Here is a 19123-nt window from a genome sequence, read left to right on the forward strand (position 1 = left end):
CGTCGGGAGGCAAGGCATGTAGGCTCCTGTCCCCATGGCATGAGACCGTCTTGGGTCCAAACACCGCCTTTCCTTGAAAACCAAGGCAAGGGCTTGACTTCAGAAGCTCCGGCCTCCTCTCAGCAAGACCCCTCTCCAACCCAGTTCAGGCCGCGCCAGAAGAGCACGTGAAGCCAATAGAGCTCTTCGCGGGAAAGGCACTTGAAATGAAAGAAGGGCGACCACGAATATGGGGGAAGGGGTGATGTCGCGTCCCAGGGCTGTTTCAGAAACTGCCAGGTTGGCTCTCCGGGAAGTTGTGGCAGAAACACACACACACACACAACTAAGAAGAACCCAGGAGCCCCTCCCTTCTCTTTCCTTCTATTCCCACCCCTTTCCCTTCTCCGGCTGAAGCCTTTGGTCAGCGGGTGAAGGCAGTGGCGGGGCTCCTGCTACAGCTGCTGTCTTTGGCGGAGACTCGCGTCATGCGAGGCGTATTCCCCTCCCTCCCCCGTCTCTTCCAACCTGCCGCGGGTAATGAGCTGAAGAGCCAGCCACTTGGGAGTTTCTTTGCCAGCCAGGCCAGCCAGCGGAGGAGGAGGAGTTGTTCTGGCGGGGAATCTCTGGAACCGAGCCTTCGACCGCCAAGCCGGGAACCGGAGACCAAGCCAGCGAGGTGCGGGGGTGGGGGGGGAGCAGATTTGACTGCTGAATCCCTCCTCCCTTGAGTTGGCCGGCTGAGTAGGAGCGCTCCTCAGTGGGTCCTGGAGTTGCCTCGGATCCTGCAGTGGAAGGAAACGCTCAGCATCCCCCGTGGGAGCGGAGGAAGCCGCGGCCTTCGGAAAACCGGCTCCCTCAAGAGTTTCGGATTCACCGTCGCCGAAGGCCGTGGAGCGTAAATCAGTTTGGCCCGAAAACGTCCAAAATAAACCCGCCAAGTCGCCATTTGTGCAGGGAGAGGAGCCGGACGGAGCACTTGTGCAGGGAGGGGAGCCAGCCAATTGTCGAATCAGAGGAGCTCCTCTATTTGAGGCGAGGGGTGGGGCGGAGTGGCTGGGGGTATTGCACGGGATTTGAGCTTCCGTACTTCGATTTTTCGCTTTGGCTTCAGAATTGGTTCCGGATTCAGATCTGAACTGGGGGGGGGAGGAGGGGAGAGACTCCAGGGCGACTCCCCTATTCCCTTTCCCCGGCGACAGCCAAAGGTTTTGGACCAGAGTAGGCAGGGAGAGAGACGAAGGCGAGGGTCCCCCGACCCACTGCACGGACAGTCGAATTCAGAGCTGCTGCTTCGTGGTTAGGAGACCCGCAAGCTAAGCCAGCACCACCGTCTCTCGTCTGGACTCTGGAGCCGGACCTGCCCCTCCATCCCTCCCTCAATTGCTCGTTCGCTCGTTGGCTGGTTGGCTCTCCGTGGACCCGAGTCAAAGTCCACATGCCTGTCACCCCTCCAGTAACGCCTCCACCGCCTCCGCCCGGGGCTCTATTATGCCAGTGACGCCCCGGCCGTCGCCCTGCCGGAGCCGCGATGAAGGAGAAGTCTAAGAACGCCGCCAAGACGCGGCGGGAAAAGGAGAACGGCGAATTCTACGAGCTGGCCAAGCTGCTGCCCCTGCCGTCGGCCATCACCTCCCAGCTGGACAAGGCGTCCGTCATCCGCCTCACGACAAGCTACCTGAAAATGAGAGCGGTCTTCCCGGAAGGTAAGTCGCCCTCCAGGGAGTCCTTCGGTCTCCGGAATGAAGCCGGTTGACCTGCCCGTGGGGAACGCGGGAAGGGAAGAGGCGCGCTCCCCCCCCCTTGAGAGGGGCAGGCTAATCAGACGCCCCATCCTCAGATGGTCCCTTTGGCATCTGGGCAAAGTGGTCCTGTCGGGCTCAGACTCCGGACTCTTTTTACTCCGCTTGTCCGGCCAATCGTTCCTACGGGCGTGTGCCAGAGAACGGAGGGTGTCAGAATTCAGCCTCTAACAATTCGGAAGATCGACCGATCCTGTCAACAGCCCGACCGGGAGAAAACTCTCAGAGGGAACCGGGGGTGCCTAAGTTTGCCTGCGTTCTCAAAACTCTCTAAGTTGAGACAAGAAGTTCTGATTTGCCATTGCTTCCTCGCCGTTTCTTTGACCTTAGTAGGCCACGAGGATGGCAGAATCCAAATGTCTCCGGTTAATTTTGGAAGAGAGTTTCAGAGGCAGGTAAAGGCAGGTTCTCCAACCTTACGGATGGAGAAGGTAAGCTATCCTCTCTTCTATAGGGAGAAGGTAGCCAACAACGGGCTACCTATGGATACACTGATTTGCTGATGCATTTAACATTGCCGTAGCCGTTTCGAAATCAGAGAAATCTTGTATAGTAATTAATTTCCTTAGGCTTCAAGACCACAAAACTAAGGCGTTTCCAGGTTAGTTAGGGTAACAGGAATCACACAACCCTTTTTGAAAAAGAAACATACGGATACCGTTATGAACGTCCCCTTGCTGAAATCACTCTTAGGCCTGTTGTGTAGGTGTCGGCGAAGGTTAGAATCAGTTGTGTCCTTTGAAACATAAAATATAAAGAATGTAACCAGATGCAACAAAATATGTCCCTTGGAATATGCAGTGTATTTCCTCTGCATTCCCATGAAGGTAAGTAGGGAAAAGAGGTGGTAAAGGATTAAGGTAGATTTGGTCCGATCGAGAAGGAAGTCCGGAAGGTGTGTAAAGTGTCTGAAGAAAGAAATCCTTATAATAGAACTGAGGGCTCCCCGCCTCCCCTACTAAGTAAAAATTTTGTGCCAGGCTCAAGAGGGAGAAAAAAGGAAAACTCCCCAAATGACCGAGATTCATGTTCATAAAAGTTCCTGACAACTAGCTAAATTTTAAAATATGATTTACCTACCTAATATTTTGCTAGTACATAATCTGTCTGAATACTATTGCATGAGATTCTCGAAATGCAAATCCGTCCTATTAAGCTTCCCTTTTCTGGGACTTATAGAGCCGACGCAGGGCAAGGAAGCAGACAAAGGAACAGCCCGAGTCTTCACAGTTTTACTCCGGCATAAGATTGAATGAGGCTTATTCTGGATTGCACGGGAATAAGATCGCAGCCTCATTCCTTCCAAATCGTGTATTTAACCACATTGAGCATAGAACAGGCAAATATAAAGGGTGGCACATTGCTGCTAAGTAAAAATACCGAGGATCTAAATGCCCACAGAAATTATTCAATTACTCTTCCTTGAAACCAAATCGCCTCCATACTTTAGATCCAAAGGTAAGCTACATTTAGAATAGAAACGTCAAATTTAATGATGAGGGATGGGCACGATTGGTTTGAATTCTATTTACTGAAATTTGCTTTTAATATGTATGAATTTGTATGTAGATAATCCAATAGGAAAATCTAGTGGAAAAAGCAAGCAGAAGAATCCTAACCATTTATTTAATGGTTGTTTCCTTATTCTCAAGAAATTTACAAATGTGAGCACTTAAATAAGAGTTAACTTTGAAGCGAACGCACAATTATAGGTGCACTCCCATGCATAGTCGGCAAAAGAACACGATTTGCTAAAACTCGGGCCGCGAGATCCGTATCAAAAGCCAACTGCTGAATATATAAATGAATATATATCTTCCTTGCTGATATATTGCCATAGAAATGGTCGGCCACGCTGGTAAATCACGAGCGGGATATTACTGAACATAAAGGTATTTGAAAGCAGGACAACTCTACTCGTACGGGGTTTTTCCAGGGAAGCGAGGGTAGTTTTTCTAGGCAGTTGCTTTCAGCCATTCTTTCCGCTGGATCGGTAAACCAAAGCCGGGGACTTGACGGGGCACTTGGCGGCTTTGAATGGGCAGAGGTGAATGGCATTCCCCTCCCCGCAGCCTCAGGGCTACGGGTCTTTCCTTAAAACAACCTCCACAAACGCGGCACCCCTGTTCATTACTTTACTTTGTTTTCCTCCTGTTAAGAGAGTTTGGCCCGTAGCTTTCCACTCGGAAACAGATTAAAACTTCCTCTCTTCCTAAACAGCCTTAGCTTTCCATACTTGCCAGCGGACCACAGTTCCTCTCCCCTCCTTCTCCTTTCCTCCCCCTGCGAGACCCCACTCTGCAGTCCACCAGGGTCAGGGGGCTGATTACCTACCGCCATCTTCTTCGCCATCACTACAGCAAGTGCTTTGAGCGCAGAGAAGTGGCTGAGTCGCCTTGTTTTGCAATTCTCTAAAATGCTTTGTCCCCTGTTGTGGAAAAGGGAGCGGTTTAAAGATGTTTTAGAATTTAGACGAAGGGACTGCTATGGGTTGCAACTATAACTTTGGCCCAAGGTCGCTCAGCTGGCTTTGTACCTAAGCTGGGACTAGACGCCAGGCATACATCAAACTTGCACTCTCCACTTGCATGTTTAAAATACATTAGAAATCTCACATAAAAGTCACTTTTTTCTTATATTTCTCTTATCCCTTCTCTAAACAGAATAAAACAACTCCAAAGAGAAAGAAATATTAACTAACCCCTCTTAATGAAAAAAATATTGACGCTAGCACTAGTTTCCATTGTGTTGATATTAGACCCCGCGCGCGCGCGCACACACACACCTGTGTGTGCGCGTGTGCGTGTGTGTGTCCAGATGAACGCTGCAGCTCCTTGCATATACGGGCAACCCTGACTATAAAACCCATCAAATTCTTGTCTTGTTACAGTGTACAGTACAAATGCAACCCATTCAGAATATAATGCAGGCAATCTTAATCTTGTTTCATTGCAAATCCCATTGAGTTGAATGGCATTTACTCCCAACTAACGTTCATTGAGGGAACTAGCAATTCTGTAATAAAGATCCCCTCTTCTTCCAATCCTATAAATGTAAAAAGGTGGAGTAAATACAACCCTCAATCTTTCTAATCAGAAGTGAAAAATAAAACGGTCGTATTCCCAAGCAAATGGACCTAGGAATGCAGTAACCTAAATGACCCAAATCATCCTAGTTTTTTGCCTTCTTAAAATATGCTTCGGGATTCTTTAAGTCAGAGAACTGTAGCAACCAGTACTATAAGAGCCAGGTCCCCCTTTATAATCTGTGCATCTTTCCTAAGAAAAAGGGGGAAAGGGAAAATGCTGCTTAATATTAACCAGTTGATTAAATAAAAACCAGGTCTCACTTCCTATAAGGAGTAAGAAACAATTTCCACTGTCTTTACATTGGAGTGGGAGAGTTCAAGGTGGATTTCCGAGTAAGACTTTGTGGATATGGACACCGGTAAAATTTTGGGGGCATTTTCATTAGTCGTTTAGAGCAGTATTTCTCAACCTCCGCAAATTTAAGACATGTGGACTTCACACCCCTGCATCCACAGCCAACAACCAGAATTCTCCAACGCTGATCTGGAACATTTTATAATATTAACCAGGCATCGTGGTGCTGAAAGAAAATCCGCCCTTATTGCTGTTACCATATTTTGCTGTTACCATATACTGTATATCGGCATCGTGGTTGAAAGGCTCGGAAGGATCTCAGACCATTGTACCAGATAGGATTAATTTTGAATGGTCCAGGACTTTACCACAAATCCTGCTGCCTGCCCTCAGTTCAGATCACGCTCTGGGGGAAGGCACAGCTTTTCTTGTGGCGAATTCACCAAACACCCCCTCAAGGAAATGATGAAAAACATAAATCATAAGGTATGGCTGTGTGTGTAAACTCTTGTGCATTTCCTTTTCAACATCAGAAGGAGAAAAAACTTTTGGTGACTGTAGACATTAGTAATTGGGGTGATTTGCAGGCACTTTAATCTGAAGAAGAGCTTTCTACAGTAGTCTTTGCTTTAGGTTTCCCATTAGAGTACAGCTTCTACATACATTCATTCATTCAAACAAAATAAATACAAATTAGTGCATTTTCCAGTAATTCCTCCAAGTATCTCTGACTACACCGATAACTCAAAATCCAGAAATATAAGAATTTGTTTATTCACTAGGTAGTCCAGGAGCAATTTCCTCTTAATTCTCCCACTAGGAGATGCAAACACAAAGTGTTTGTGGTAAATTCTGGAATGAACAGCTGCCAACTTAATAAAGTTGGTTTTGCCACTCTTAAGCAAGAATTACATTATTTTATATTTTCAAAAGCCAAAAGAAGTTGGACAGATTACATCAGGGTTTCTTAGTGGAGGGTTGTGGACTTTTCCCTTCTTTGTTTTCAGGATGCTAAAGTTTTCCCTTTGTTATCTGCCACAACTCCAACAATTCTTGTTCTGTTTTGCTGCTTGGAAAAATGCCTGGGTTTCTCCTGGTCAGTCAAACTCAGTCTTTCCTTGCCGGAACTTGATCTATCATGAAACAGGTGGTTGCTACAGCTGCAGCCCTAGACAAAACCACAAAGAAAACCATCCCAGTTGAACTTCATGGGCCTTTCTTCCAAAGCAACCTTTGTCAGCAAAAGGCTTTGTGAGCTTAGCTCTAGAATACAAATGGTATAAATCCTAACTTTTCAGTTGTATCCATTTGAGGATCCGATTTACAGGAGAAACAGTTCCTGTGTTGACAACAACCTGACACCAAAATTTAGCAGACAATGTAGCTGGAGGATTCTAATGGCCCCAAAGAACCCTCAAGTCCTCAAGCAGAATTTTCACCTCTGATGAAAATCAAAGAAGGCTCTCTTCTATTTGAAAGAACGAATGCTTGGGAATGTAATATCAAGACTAAGTCTGTTAGCTTGGCCTTCTTCTCTCCTGGATTCTTGAGCTTCTACATTTTGTGGTGACTTTTGATAGGTATGAATTAGAGCAGGAAGGAAGCAGTGACCAGCACAGACCTCGGCTCTGTAACATCTGCTACGTTGGTTTTCATATATATTCTCTATTACTGGGACCCTTCCCCTTTTCCCTGCCCTTTCCCTCCCTCCTTGATTTCTCTTGTTCTCCTTGGCTGATAATCTTATTTTTCCACCACTAAACAACCAGAAAAAAAGAGAGAAAGAAAACATTCTAGAACTCAACTTCTTCATCCCTGAAGGTTGTTGACATTAGAGTTAAATTGTGACTCAGTGGAACACTGAAAATGAACTTTTAAAATAACCCCCTTCCTAATTATTAAACCAAAAGAGGCAAGCTGCTTAATGAATGACATGGAACACACTTGCAAGACCAATACTTCTGCTGCCTAATGGATGAAAGAATCTAGAGAAATAGGAAACCTTCCTTAGGAATCTCCCTTAGCTTCCAAAGTAGCAGCTTAATGGTATCAATGATAAACAAAGAATAAGTTTAATGTGTTTAAGAGGGAAAAAAATCTGGTGCATTTGAGTAAGCCAATTAGATTCAGTGGGCTTTTCCTCTCCCTCTGTGTCCCACCCCTTCCTCTCTGTCTGGTTCAGTTCTGCAACCCAACAAGAAAAACACAGACTTCAGAGGATAATTAGAACTGCAGAAAAAATAATTGCTACCAACCTGCCTTCCACTGAGGACCTGTATACTGCACGAATCAAGAAGAGGGCCGTGAAAATATTTGCAGATCACTCGCATCCTGGACATAAACTGTTTCAACTCCTACCCTCAAAACTACGCTATAGAGCACTGCACACCAGAACAACTAGACACAAGAACAGTTCCCCCCTCCCCTAAGGCCATCACTCTGCTAAACAAATAATTCCATCAACACTGTCAAACTATTTACTGAATCTGCACTACTATTAATCTTCTCATAGTTTCCATCACCAATCTCTTTCCACTTATGACTGTATGACTATAACTTGTTGCTGGCAATCCTTATGATTTATATTGATATATTGACCATCAATTGTGTTGTAAATGTTGTACCTTGATGAAGGGATCTTTTCTTTTATGTACGCTGAGAGCATATGCACCAAGACAAATTCCTTGTGTGTCCAATCACACTTGGCCAATAAAAATTCTATTCTATTCTTCTATTCTCTTACACACATATATACAGATGCTACATACATATACATGAACACAGATGCACACATGGAGAATTTATATTCCTTCAGTTAAGGGACAAAAAGATCTAATATACAAAAGTAGAAAGATAGGCACACATAACTAAAACAGAATAATAGTAGTTAGCCTGAACCTGCAAAGAGGAAGTCTTACTCAGATTAACAGAGTTGGAAGGGACCTTATAGATCATCTAGTCCAACCCTCTGCTCAAGCAGGAGACTCTACACAATTTCTGACAAATGGTAGTCCAATCTTTTCTAGAAAGTCCCAAGTGATGAAGCTCCCACAACTTCTGAAAGCAACTTCTGTTCCATGGGTTGATTGCTCTCACTGTCAAGACAGTTCCTCCTCATTTCTAGGTTGAATCTCTCCTTGGTCAGTTTCCATCCATTCTTCCTTGTCTGGCCTTCAGGTGCTTTGGAAAACAGCTTGACCCCCCTCCTCCCTGTGGCAGCCCCTCAAGTATTGGAAGATGGCTATCATGTCTCCCCTGGTCCTTCTCTTCACTAGACTAGCCATGCCCAGTTCATGTAACTGTTCTTTATATGTTTTATTCTCCAGTCCCCTAATCATCCTGGTTGCTCTCCTCTGCACTTTTTCTAGAGTCTCAACATCTTTTTTATAGTGTGGTGACCAAAACTGGAGTCAGGAAAGCTAAGGTCCAGAAAGAGCTACAGCTGGCAACTAATGCCAAAAATAGCAAAAAATAATAAAATAAAAAAAACCTTATTTCAATATTGTAAGGAATATTGTTTACAATATTGAAAGGAACAAGAGGAAAGTCAAGGAAAGACAGGTCCGCTAATGGGAGCAGATGGCAAGCCGGGAGAAAGTTATGAAGTTGATTCTGCCTCTGGCTTTCCCCAAAGTACCTCACAGTACTGTTGGAAGGATAAAGCATGAGAGGAAATATGTTTTCTTTCCTTTGAGAAAAGCTGGAATATAAATTGATTTTGTTTTATTGGAGTTATTGATGAAGTATTGGTCAAAATGTGTAAACCTTTCTAAATAATACAAATTACTTTCAGAGATCCCAGGACTGGAATATCGGAACATGAGTGAGCTCTATGGCTCAGTTAGGACTGATCTAAGTCCTATTGAGAAAGGGGATTTTAATTCATGCAAGCATTCCTACATCCTCAGCAACTTAAAGTTGTATGGACTTAATGCTTAGAATTCCACAGCCAGTTGTCATACACACATCTTAAAGTCGCCAAGGTTGAGAAAGGCTGTTTTAGTGCCAACTCCAATTCTGTTTGGAGAGTTTTCTTTTAATCATAATGGCACTACGTTCATTATTTCACATTATATTATTATTTATATCATGTACATTGTTAACTGTTGAATTAAGCATGCCCTGGGTTTTATCATTAAGGTTTTTATCATATTATGTTACTAATTATGTAATTCATTTTTAAAAATCATTTTGAGACAGGATTAAACTGGGAAACTCAAAATCATATGTAAGGGATTACTTTCATTAAATTCTCATTGGACTTGTTAAAATTACCTTAAAACTGCAGCCTTTATAAATTGTATGCAATTTATCCCAGTAAATCTTTCTTAGCTTTTGAATAAGATACATAAAATTTTGCTGATAATATAAATGCATGGAAGGAATTATTATTAATTATTAATTACTTACCAAACTTTTGGACTTGCCTGTGAAAAGTGCACCTTTTATAATAAATATGGATTAAATATTAAACAATAGTTATTTCTGCCACCCGAGATGACTGTTGTTAATTTGTGCATCTTGAGGATGTGCAATTCTTTGCATTTCTGTTTAGAAGCATGTTCTTTGTATTTGGTCTTTGTATTTCTGGTTTACAGCCAAATATATACAATAGCTATAGGATTTTAGACTTAATTTAACTAAACCCTCAGCTTGAGAGTATTATAAAGAATGCTTTTGAACATATGCAAAATATCACCTTCCTGTTACTGGGCCATCTCTTGTGGCTTGCATTAAAGTCAAACTATCTAAACTGACTTTTTTTCTCTTATATGTTAAGTGCTAGTTAGTGTCTAAAAGGAAGAAGAGAGAAGGGGTAAGCTTCGGTTTAATAAATATAGAAAAGATGCTTAGCATTCGAGCATTCTAGGAAAAAGGTGCGGGGGAGGGTGCGGGGGGGGGGAATGGTTACATTTCTCTCTGAAGAATTCAGTCCTTGAAGAAGCTCCATCCTAAACTCTACCTTCTTTCTCAGGCTGATGTTCTGGGCCCTTTTGTTGTGACATTTTCTTTCTCTTTAGGTGGCTGTCTTCCATCTGCCTATATACTAACTAGGCAGCAGAGCAGAGGGTAGTTTTTCCCACTGGTTTTATGACATTGTTTAAGGTTTCAGAGGAGGAACCTTCCTATTTCTGACATTTTCTGAGACAGGCTGATTTGAGATAGGCTGATCCTCCAAGAGACCCAAGTCCTGGGTTTCCTAGGTTTCGGCTGGGACGTTATAAATGGAGTTGACTGTTGAACCCAACTTTCCTCAAAGCTTCCGAAGAACACAGGTTGAGAAATGGCGATTGAATGGTTGACAAGGCTCCAGCCCCAGCAAATGAAATCTCCTGGACTGCGCGTCTGACTGCGAAGTAGGGCCTGTTCTTGTGACCCCACAATTCTCGGGAGCCCTCCGGCCTGACTTTGGTTGCCTTCTGCCCCCCCCCTCCGGCCAATGGAGAGGCTGGAATCCCGCAAGGGTCGCCGAGCTACCGCTGGTTTTTATCCGCTAGGCGGAACTGAGAAGTTCCTAGGAATAGATAGCCCTTCGGAGGACTTCCTCGCAGGTCATTGCCCAAAAACGGACCGTCTCTTCGAAAGGAGACCGGCGATGCATTAGCATTAAAGGAGTGTGGGGGGGTTAGATTAAAACCGACTTTAGGTTGGTGAATGGCGTATATTCTCGCCTCGATTATCTGCCGTTCAGACTACAATACTCAGGTATTAGGAGGAACTCTGCGGAAAATGATTAAATGCCGCTTGAAAGTTTGGAGGTTTAAATTGTTTTGGTTCCGATGACTTTAAGGCCCACGAATCTGAAATCATTTTAAGCGGTAAGCAGATAGCAATGGGTTTCCAGGCGACCGTCCCCGCTTTCCTATTTGCACTTTTTATTCCGTCGTTTTCTTTCAAAATTTGCCAACTGTAAAGTAGTGATTTTCATGGAGTTACTTGAATTCCCACTGACAGAAAATCTGACTCATTCTTTCATAACAGACATTCAGTAGTACTATTAGGCGGGTCTTAATAGCTCCTAACACGCTAGGAGTGGAGACAAAAGCTTTATACAAGGAGGAAAGGAAGGAAAAAATAATTCAGATCACCTCGTTAGGAAGAAGTTATTGTCTTGAAGCAGTTGCGTCTATTTTGACAGCGACGATAAGAGAGAAATTTTTTCTAGGCTTTTATTATTTCATTATAAAGGGGGATTTTTTAAATGAAATCCTCTTTTGTATGAGACGGGAACATAGAAAGCTAAATGCCAAGGGGAATCGCTTTGCTTTCTGCCCGGTAGAATACCTTTTGAATTGAAGAGTTTTAAGGGTCCTTCTCCATCATGGGGTCCCCGCCAGCAGCCGGAAGAGATTCTGCCCAGATTGGAGATCGGGGCGTAACGAAGCACCTTCCTTAGGTACCTTTTCTGTGAGGTGTAGGACTAAATGCCAACCGCGACACTGAAAGTGCTCAGACACGCTCAATCTGCAAACTGCTTTGATTTGCGGTTTAGGACAGCTGTGTGCGGGTTTGTTTGTTTTTTCCCCCGCTAGTTTTTTTTTTGTTTACATTTATACCCCGCCCTTCTCCGAAGACTCAGGGCGGCTTACAATGTATAAGGCAATGTATAAGGCAATAGTTGTGAAAACGAAAAGAATTGTCACAATTTCCCCTCTCTGCAATGTTTATCTGGGACGAAAATCTCCCACTCAAGTTGCTGCCTAAATATATTTTACCTGGTAGAAAGTCATGTAACTAGAGAATTCGAACACAGAGTAATACAGAAATACATTTTTTTAAAATGGAATTCAACTACAATTCAAATACAACCACTTATCCTACGTTGGATAGATTCTAATAGAAAGAAAAGGTTCTGGAGGCGGACGTTTCTGTGCTGAACTTAAGCGAACTTGGAAATATACTTATTAAATCATAATCGTTATTTCCGAGTAATGTATCGTTAGCCCAATTTGGCAATGTGAAGAAATCACACACATGTGCCCAATGACAAAAATTCTAAACTAAAGGGCTTAGGAGAAAGCTCCACAGGCTCACTTCTACAGAGACCGGTGGATAAAGTTGCTTTTAAGCTGCTGATTCCATCAATTTAAATCTATTGTTTTGGGGGCCAGGCTCTCTTGAGCTGCAGGCACTTGGCTTCACTGGTGGGATTACAACAGTGAATGTGGCTAAAGGATTTCAGCTTTAGATTTCATCCAGACTTAATGAGTCTTGCAACTCTTAAAAATGCGGCTACAATTACTGTGAAATAATATCAAAGCGAGCCAATCTGATACTGCCGCTTAGCTCAAAGAACAAATTTGTCAGCAGACACAATTTTATCGGAGAAGTTGCCTATCTTTAAACAATCCATTTCATTCTCTGAATTGTTCTTGAAAACAAGGAAGGTTCAGCTTTATATTTGAACAGCTGACTTTTGATTTAATTGATTGGTTTTGTAATGTTTTGAAATATTTCTCTTTCCGGAATGAGACAGTATTTTCAATAGAGAAAGACACCAAGCGAAGGAATACACTTCAGATTCATCCGGAGAAAAGCTTGAACCAAGAAGAGAAGCCACAAATCAAACTGCGTTTTTTCTTAAGAAAACACAAATATGGATTCGCATCCCATACAATTCGACCATGTTTTTCTTAAAACTCGTAGGAAAAAAATAAAAAGATTTCTGAACTGGCATATGCAAAGCCCAGTTTTGTTATAGATTTAATACTCAAATCGAAGAAATTTGTAGATTTTGGACATGCTAATGAATATTAGCTGAAGTTGCTCACAGGGAAAAAAAATCCTTAACCGCCCTCCCGCCCCCCCATTGTTGAAAAATCTTGGTCGTTAATTAATCAAAGTGCCCTGGCTGGAACCCTCCTTATCCATGCCGTATTTCTCTCCTGTTTCCGTTATTTGGACTTTCGGTCCGAAATCCACTCGATGGAAACTTTTATCAAAACTTGTTCTGATGCCGATATATCTCGTTTCAGACTTCAAATATATCTTCATTCATATCTATAGTTTCGCAGGAAAAAGTAGTTCGATATGTTTTTAAAAAGCAAGGTCTTTTTTCCCCTCCTCATCCCCACGTTTTCTTTGTAGACGGCTCCCATGTTACTAAAAGGGCGAGAAAAAGAGAGAGAGAGACGCACAGAGTTCATGGTTCTGCATGAGCTTGTTTCATTAGGAGGCGCCGCGCAGCCCCATCTCCAGACCGCGGGTGCCTGCCATGCAGCCCTGCAAATCCAGGGAACAAAGGCTTCGTTCCTCTGTTCTGAAGACGGAACGGTTTTTAGACAAGCCGCTTGATCTTCTCCGTCTGGATTAGCATTTTCCAAACAAAATTAGCACAGCCGCAACCCGCAAACTTGTTAAAGTCATGTAGAAGTTTAACGACTGCAACAGCTGAATGTTTAGACGCCCGTTCCTCTCAAAGCAACCATTTGAAGCCCATTTATTTCTTCTAATGATTTTAACACAGACGCGCACCTCCGCAGAAGCGGGTGGGGAATCCTCGTTGGGTTATGAGTTCAAAACCATCTTAACAGTGGAGTTGGGCGCGGCCTGCCATCCTGGAGCGCATGTGTTGATTCCCTTTGGGGAAAAGCAAAGACCCAGAGCGCAACGGGAGTGAACCCAAACCCTCAGGGCAAACGGCTTTCGCCATTGGGCTTTCCGCGACTTAAGGGAACGCGCACGGCGGACTGAGGACGAAGAAGGAAAGGAAGGAAGGGCCCCTCCGGAGCTTCCCCGCTTCTGCCTGGGAATGAATGGCAGGAGAGCGACGGAGCGCTTTGCATGCTGGGAGCCGGCGCAGGACTGCAGCGGGAGTGCCCCGCGAGGGCGCTTCCTGCTCACTGCTACGGGAATCCCCTTTGGCTGTTTTGAATCGCGGTCCCGTGGTCAACATTTGTGGATTTCCCTGTTCTTGTGACACACCACAACCGCCTCCCCTTCTGCCGGAATGGGCCAGGTCGTATTCCCTTGGTTGGTTTCCGAGCAGCTTTATATTCCGCCCTAATCACCAGTCTGTGGGCAGTTTGCAATCAAGGGTTTGCAATTAAACTCAAAAATCAGGTTCCAAGAATCCTGATTAAAACAGATAAAATTAAAAGGGAATTTTTAAAAACGCAAACAAAGCCGAAATAAATAAGAATGGAATCCACAAATTACCTCCGCCTTGCTCTGCAACAATTACCGGTACCTAGCAGGAAGAAGTTCAAGGAACAAAAGTTCAAATGGCCAGGCTGGTTAGGTGGAGATGATTAAGTCTGGTGCAGGATCAGGGTAAAGGTGTGAGCAAAAAGAAGAATGTTGTTACTCCATTATGGAATTGCTAATATCAGTTAAAAGTGTATAGGTGTGTTGAGGTTGTGAACCTAAAAAGTGAGATTATATAAATTTCCCCCCCCATGTTTGTGGGTGTAGAATTGCATTATTGTTAATGGCACCGCTTACCTCTCAGGGTTGTGGGCCACAATCACACTTCCAGCTGGGTGAGTTGCCTACTAGTTCTGCTTCATTGAACCAGATGCCAAATCTGGCTCCAGAAGAATTTTTTTCAACACACTAACAGTTTGGTGATGTGCAGTATTTCATGTTTCAAATATAACAATAAGAATGAAACAACACTAGCTGAATTATGGGAATCCAATTAGATTGGCGGACAATGGAAAAAATATTGCTTTGTACACAGCTTAATAGAATGGCACTGAACAGCAATTCAGTTGCAGAAGCAGGACATCAGAAGAAAGGAATATCATAGGCAGAATACAAAGAATTGAAATTAACAAAAGGGTTAATTAACAAAAAACAATGAACAAATAATTTGGGTTACTGCTCAAAGCAAGCAACTGTGCAACTGTTCTAAATGCTTTTAGTAAAGTATCAAGTGGGAATGAGGACAAATAGAAAAACCAGTTTATGTATAAAATGCAGTAAAAGGGAAATTCTTTCAGGAATGCTATAGAACTGCAGTGTTTTGAATCAGTCTACCATTTTGTTTCTTATATATAAGGACATAATTTCAGAATATAGGTCACAATTCAGGTATTCTTAAGAAACCAGAATGAATTAATGGTCTTGATTCTTCAGACAATATCTGTCGCAAGTGCTTTACTTGGGGAAAAGACTGGGATTTACGCTATCCAGATGATGGCTAGCTGTGGTATTTCCAATGGCCAGAAGAACTAGGCTTTTTTAAAAAACAACAACAACACATGCATTACTGAGTGTTAGAGGTTTTGGCAGACAGTTTGTTAAGAATGTGATTCTTCTGTAGGGTGGTTTCCCAGAATCAAGTGAACTAGCGACATTTGTACTTTTATGGAAAACTGTGAGGGGAGGATTAGGGGAGGGGTGGCATATGGTAGCAGAGAATCCTGTGAAGGGAAAAAGCCAGAAAAGATGAAAAACAAATGATTTTACATTGAGGCATCAAATTTTCTGATCATCCTGTTTTTGTCTGAAATTGGAGTTTATAAGGACAAAAAGACAAACTTGTAGAAGGAACACAATGAATATACTGAAGCAGTCACAGTTCGAGCAAAGAGACTAAACCTTCTTGACTGCTGTTGCTTTTCCTGTACCCCAGAGCTAACTGAGGCCTGTGGTGGTTTTCCTTTTCGTGGGCTTGTAGATACCTGGAAATTCTGAGGAGGTGTACCTCATTTGAAACTGCATTTAGTCAGGTTCTGTTGGCCAATTTGAAGGAGACTTATGTGTGTTATGTGAAATTATCCCTTAAATAACAGTTGAATTCCAAGGAACATATGAAGGCAAAAGGAGAAGGGAGTGACAGAAGATGAGATGGTTAGATAGTGTCATCTATGCAGTAGACATGAATTTAGGCAAACTTCATGAGACAGTGGAGGTCATGGGGTGACTGGGGTGCAAAAAGTCAGATACAATTTAGCAACTGAGCAACAGGAATCACAGATATGATGTTCTAGAAGAAAAGGCCACCTAGCTTGATTAGGCACAATAGAGGGGAGACTCACTTAGCAAATCCCATCAATCTCTCTTTTACGTATATTCTCTGTTGAGGCAAATTGGTTTTTAGCCATGACTTGAGATATTGTCATCTATGCCTTGAGTGAAGCTTCTTGATTTTTTTTCCAGGTTTGGGAGATGCCTGGGGCCAGCCAAATAGATTAGGCCCCTTGGATAACATTGCAAAGGAGCTGGGTTCACATTTACTTCAGGTAAAAACTTTGGGATGTCTTCTATGGTAAACAATGGCTTCTAAAGGCTTAAACAGATTTTTCCTATGTTTGGCATCTGATGCATTACAATGGAAAAAGGAGCATGGCAAGTTTTCTGCCACTGAACTATGGTAATTCCACTATTTTTTAAGCAACTTTTTTTTTTAGTCTTCTTTAAAAATATTTAAGAAATACACATCTCAACAAAGTTACAAAAATATTTGTTTGAGAATGTGGAGCAGCACTGTCAGTCAGAATAGAGCAATGCTTTGATAAGATAAAGTATTAATTTGTACTTTCAGGAATTGAAGCTAAAACCTTCAGCATTCAAAGCAAATGTTCTGCCATTGGATTACACTCCTAAAATTGCTTCCAAATACCCATTTTTGGGATTGGAATGGAATATTATGGAATCTCACTTTAGTGCTTTAAAGCAGTTTTAATTTTTTAAAGTTGATTTTATTTGATTTTCTTATTTGAATTGGTATTTTAAACTGAAAAGTTATCTTATTTTTACTGGTTATTTTTTAAATCCCATTTGTGAGGCCTCAAACAAGTATTTTGAAATAGGTCAAAAGAATATTTAATACCCATATTTATACTTTCAGTTTTCAAATAATTTCCATGTTATATTCTTGGAAATTATAATTTCATACTTTAATAAAATTTTCTAGGTATTTTAATTTTATGTACAATTTTCCAAGAGTCCATTTTTCAAAGAATCCCCCATTTATAAAGACTTTAATTTACAAGACAAAGTCAGAAAAACATAAAAATTCCCTCAAGCTAAAATAAAAAAATTAAGTTATGAAAAAATCTTCCAGCCAATTAATTAGGATTTTTATCGCTTGAGAATACCACAATAGAACTTGTGTGAAGAAATATTTTAAACTTTATCATCTTGATACAGTTAATTTAATTGCTGCCTATGCAAAATTATCATACCTAAAAAGAGAATCATTTAGATGTGATTTTTATAATGAATATATAATAGACATTAGTAGGCCAATATGGGTAATATTTTTTAATATATGTTCTTCTGTAGGGGGAAATTAAAAACTTCTCACAAGGAATTTGACTGTAAATTGTAAGTGGTAAGCATTTGCTCTATTTCTTTTTCTTTTACAGACTCTGGATGGGTTTGTTTTTGTGGTAGCGTCTGATGGCAAAATAATGTATATCTCAGAAACAGCTTCTGTTCATCTAGGTTTATCCCAGGTAGGAATAAGTTTCTGTCCCTCTGTTGAATGCTGATGTTGGAAAGGCATCTAATATTATCTTACCAGAAATATACAGTATCCTGCCTTGCTTGATTTTAGGCTTTTTTTTTCTAAACTAGCAAAATTGTAGGAGGACATTGCCAGTCTGGTGCTATTGACAAGTAATTAAACAAATCAGTTATCAGCCACCAGCCGAAAAAAGAACTTAAGAACAGCCCCGGTTAAAATAAAATATCCATTAATTGTTAACTGATAAGGTGCTTGTAATTTGTCTCTCATGTAACCTGCATCTGTATAACCAAACTTTCCCATAGTTCTCACATCCTCATCCCAATTTATATCCTGCATCATCCTAAACCAGTGTTTATCAACCTTGGCAATTTAAAGATGCATGGACTTCAGCTCCTCAGCCAACAAACTGCCAAGGTTGGGAAACATGCATCTGATGAAATGAGCTGCCTTTTAATAAAACGTGTTAGTCAGCAAAAGTACTACCAGGCTCCTTCTGTTTTCTGCCATTGTAGACCAACGTGGTTCTCCTCCTAAAATTCAGAAATGCAACCCAACCAAAATCCTGTCTAAATGGGTTCAGAATATTCTTTAGTGAGATAGATGATATAAACAGGGTAGCTGGAGCAATCTCATTTTTGTAGATCTCTTTAGCTTTGTATTTCTGTTCTGGAAATAAAGAGATCGCATCAGTGCAACTATCTTCCAGGTTTGAACCTCATACAAAGTCCAGGTTAAAGTAACAAGGTAATAAGTATCCTTCTAATCTGGATATACCTGGATTTGGAATTGCAGAATGTTGTTGATGTGGTTCAATATGTCTTGTGAAGATGGCATAGTCACTAGTATAGAGAAACTACTTCATAGTTTTTTGTAACTTATATCTATTACTAGGAGACTTGCAAACAACTTTTATGTTGTTTAGCATTAACAAATCAAAACTAAATGTAAGATAATGATGGTTGGCTGGATTTAGAGGTGAACAATGTAGGATCTATCAGGTGTGATTCACAACAATACCAACTAGCATAGTTAGTTGTAACAACTGGCAGATGTAATTCATTAACAACAATTGTATGGACACTGTTTTTCTAAACCAGAATGGATGGGAGAATTGCAAGTGAATACTTGGAGAACCATTCCATTTTTATATGTAACATTTGAGTCTAGGATTCTTTGCTATTTTGCCCCCTAATATTGGCAATAAAAGTATCTTATTGGGCTGTTTCTTGAATCTCTGGCTGCAAGTTTTCTAGTACAAATACCACTCTTAGTGAAACTGTGCAGAGTATACACAATTTTCAAACCATGTCTTATATCCAGAACTGAATGAGTATAGCTAATTTGAAATGCTCAGATCCTGCTAATTAGCTCTAAAGAAGTATGAAAAAGCTGAAATGCTTTTTAAACTAATTTCCCTTGTGAAGAATGGGAAAATAAAAATAATAGCTGTATGAAAAATGATTGTAGAGATTCTTAACATTAAAAAAGATATTACCAATGTAGATATATACCATAATCTTCTGGCCATATTTTGTGCA

General features: G+C 41.7%; 1 protein-coding gene across 2 annotated transcripts in view; it reads left to right on the top strand.

Moving 5' to 3' along the window:
• Nucleotides 1-248: 248 nt before the first annotated feature.
• The window catches only part of SIM2 (SIM bHLH transcription factor 2), a 40759-nt gene continuing 21884 nt past the window's right edge, over nucleotides 249-19123 (top strand). Inside the window, exons 1-3 of one of the 2 annotated variants that reach the window (XM_058186327.1) lie at nucleotides 249-1685; nucleotides 16271-16353; nucleotides 17482-17571. In XM_058186327.1, the coding sequence (XP_058042310.1) occupies nucleotides 1511-1685; nucleotides 16271-16353; nucleotides 17482-17571 (348 nt within the window). In that variant the 5' untranslated portion in view covers nucleotides 249-1510. Of the gene's footprint in view, nucleotides 1686-16270; nucleotides 16354-17481; nucleotides 17572-19123 lie in introns of those variants that run through there. The other variant, XM_058186328.1, reaches the window with a different exon arrangement.

The sequence above is a fragment of the Ahaetulla prasina genome, chromosome 5, assembly GCF_028640845.1.
Source record: "Ahaetulla prasina isolate Xishuangbanna chromosome 5, ASM2864084v1, whole genome shotgun sequence".
In the NCBI taxonomy this organism is placed as follows: domain Eukaryota; kingdom Metazoa; phylum Chordata; class Lepidosauria; order Squamata; family Colubridae; genus Ahaetulla; species Ahaetulla prasina.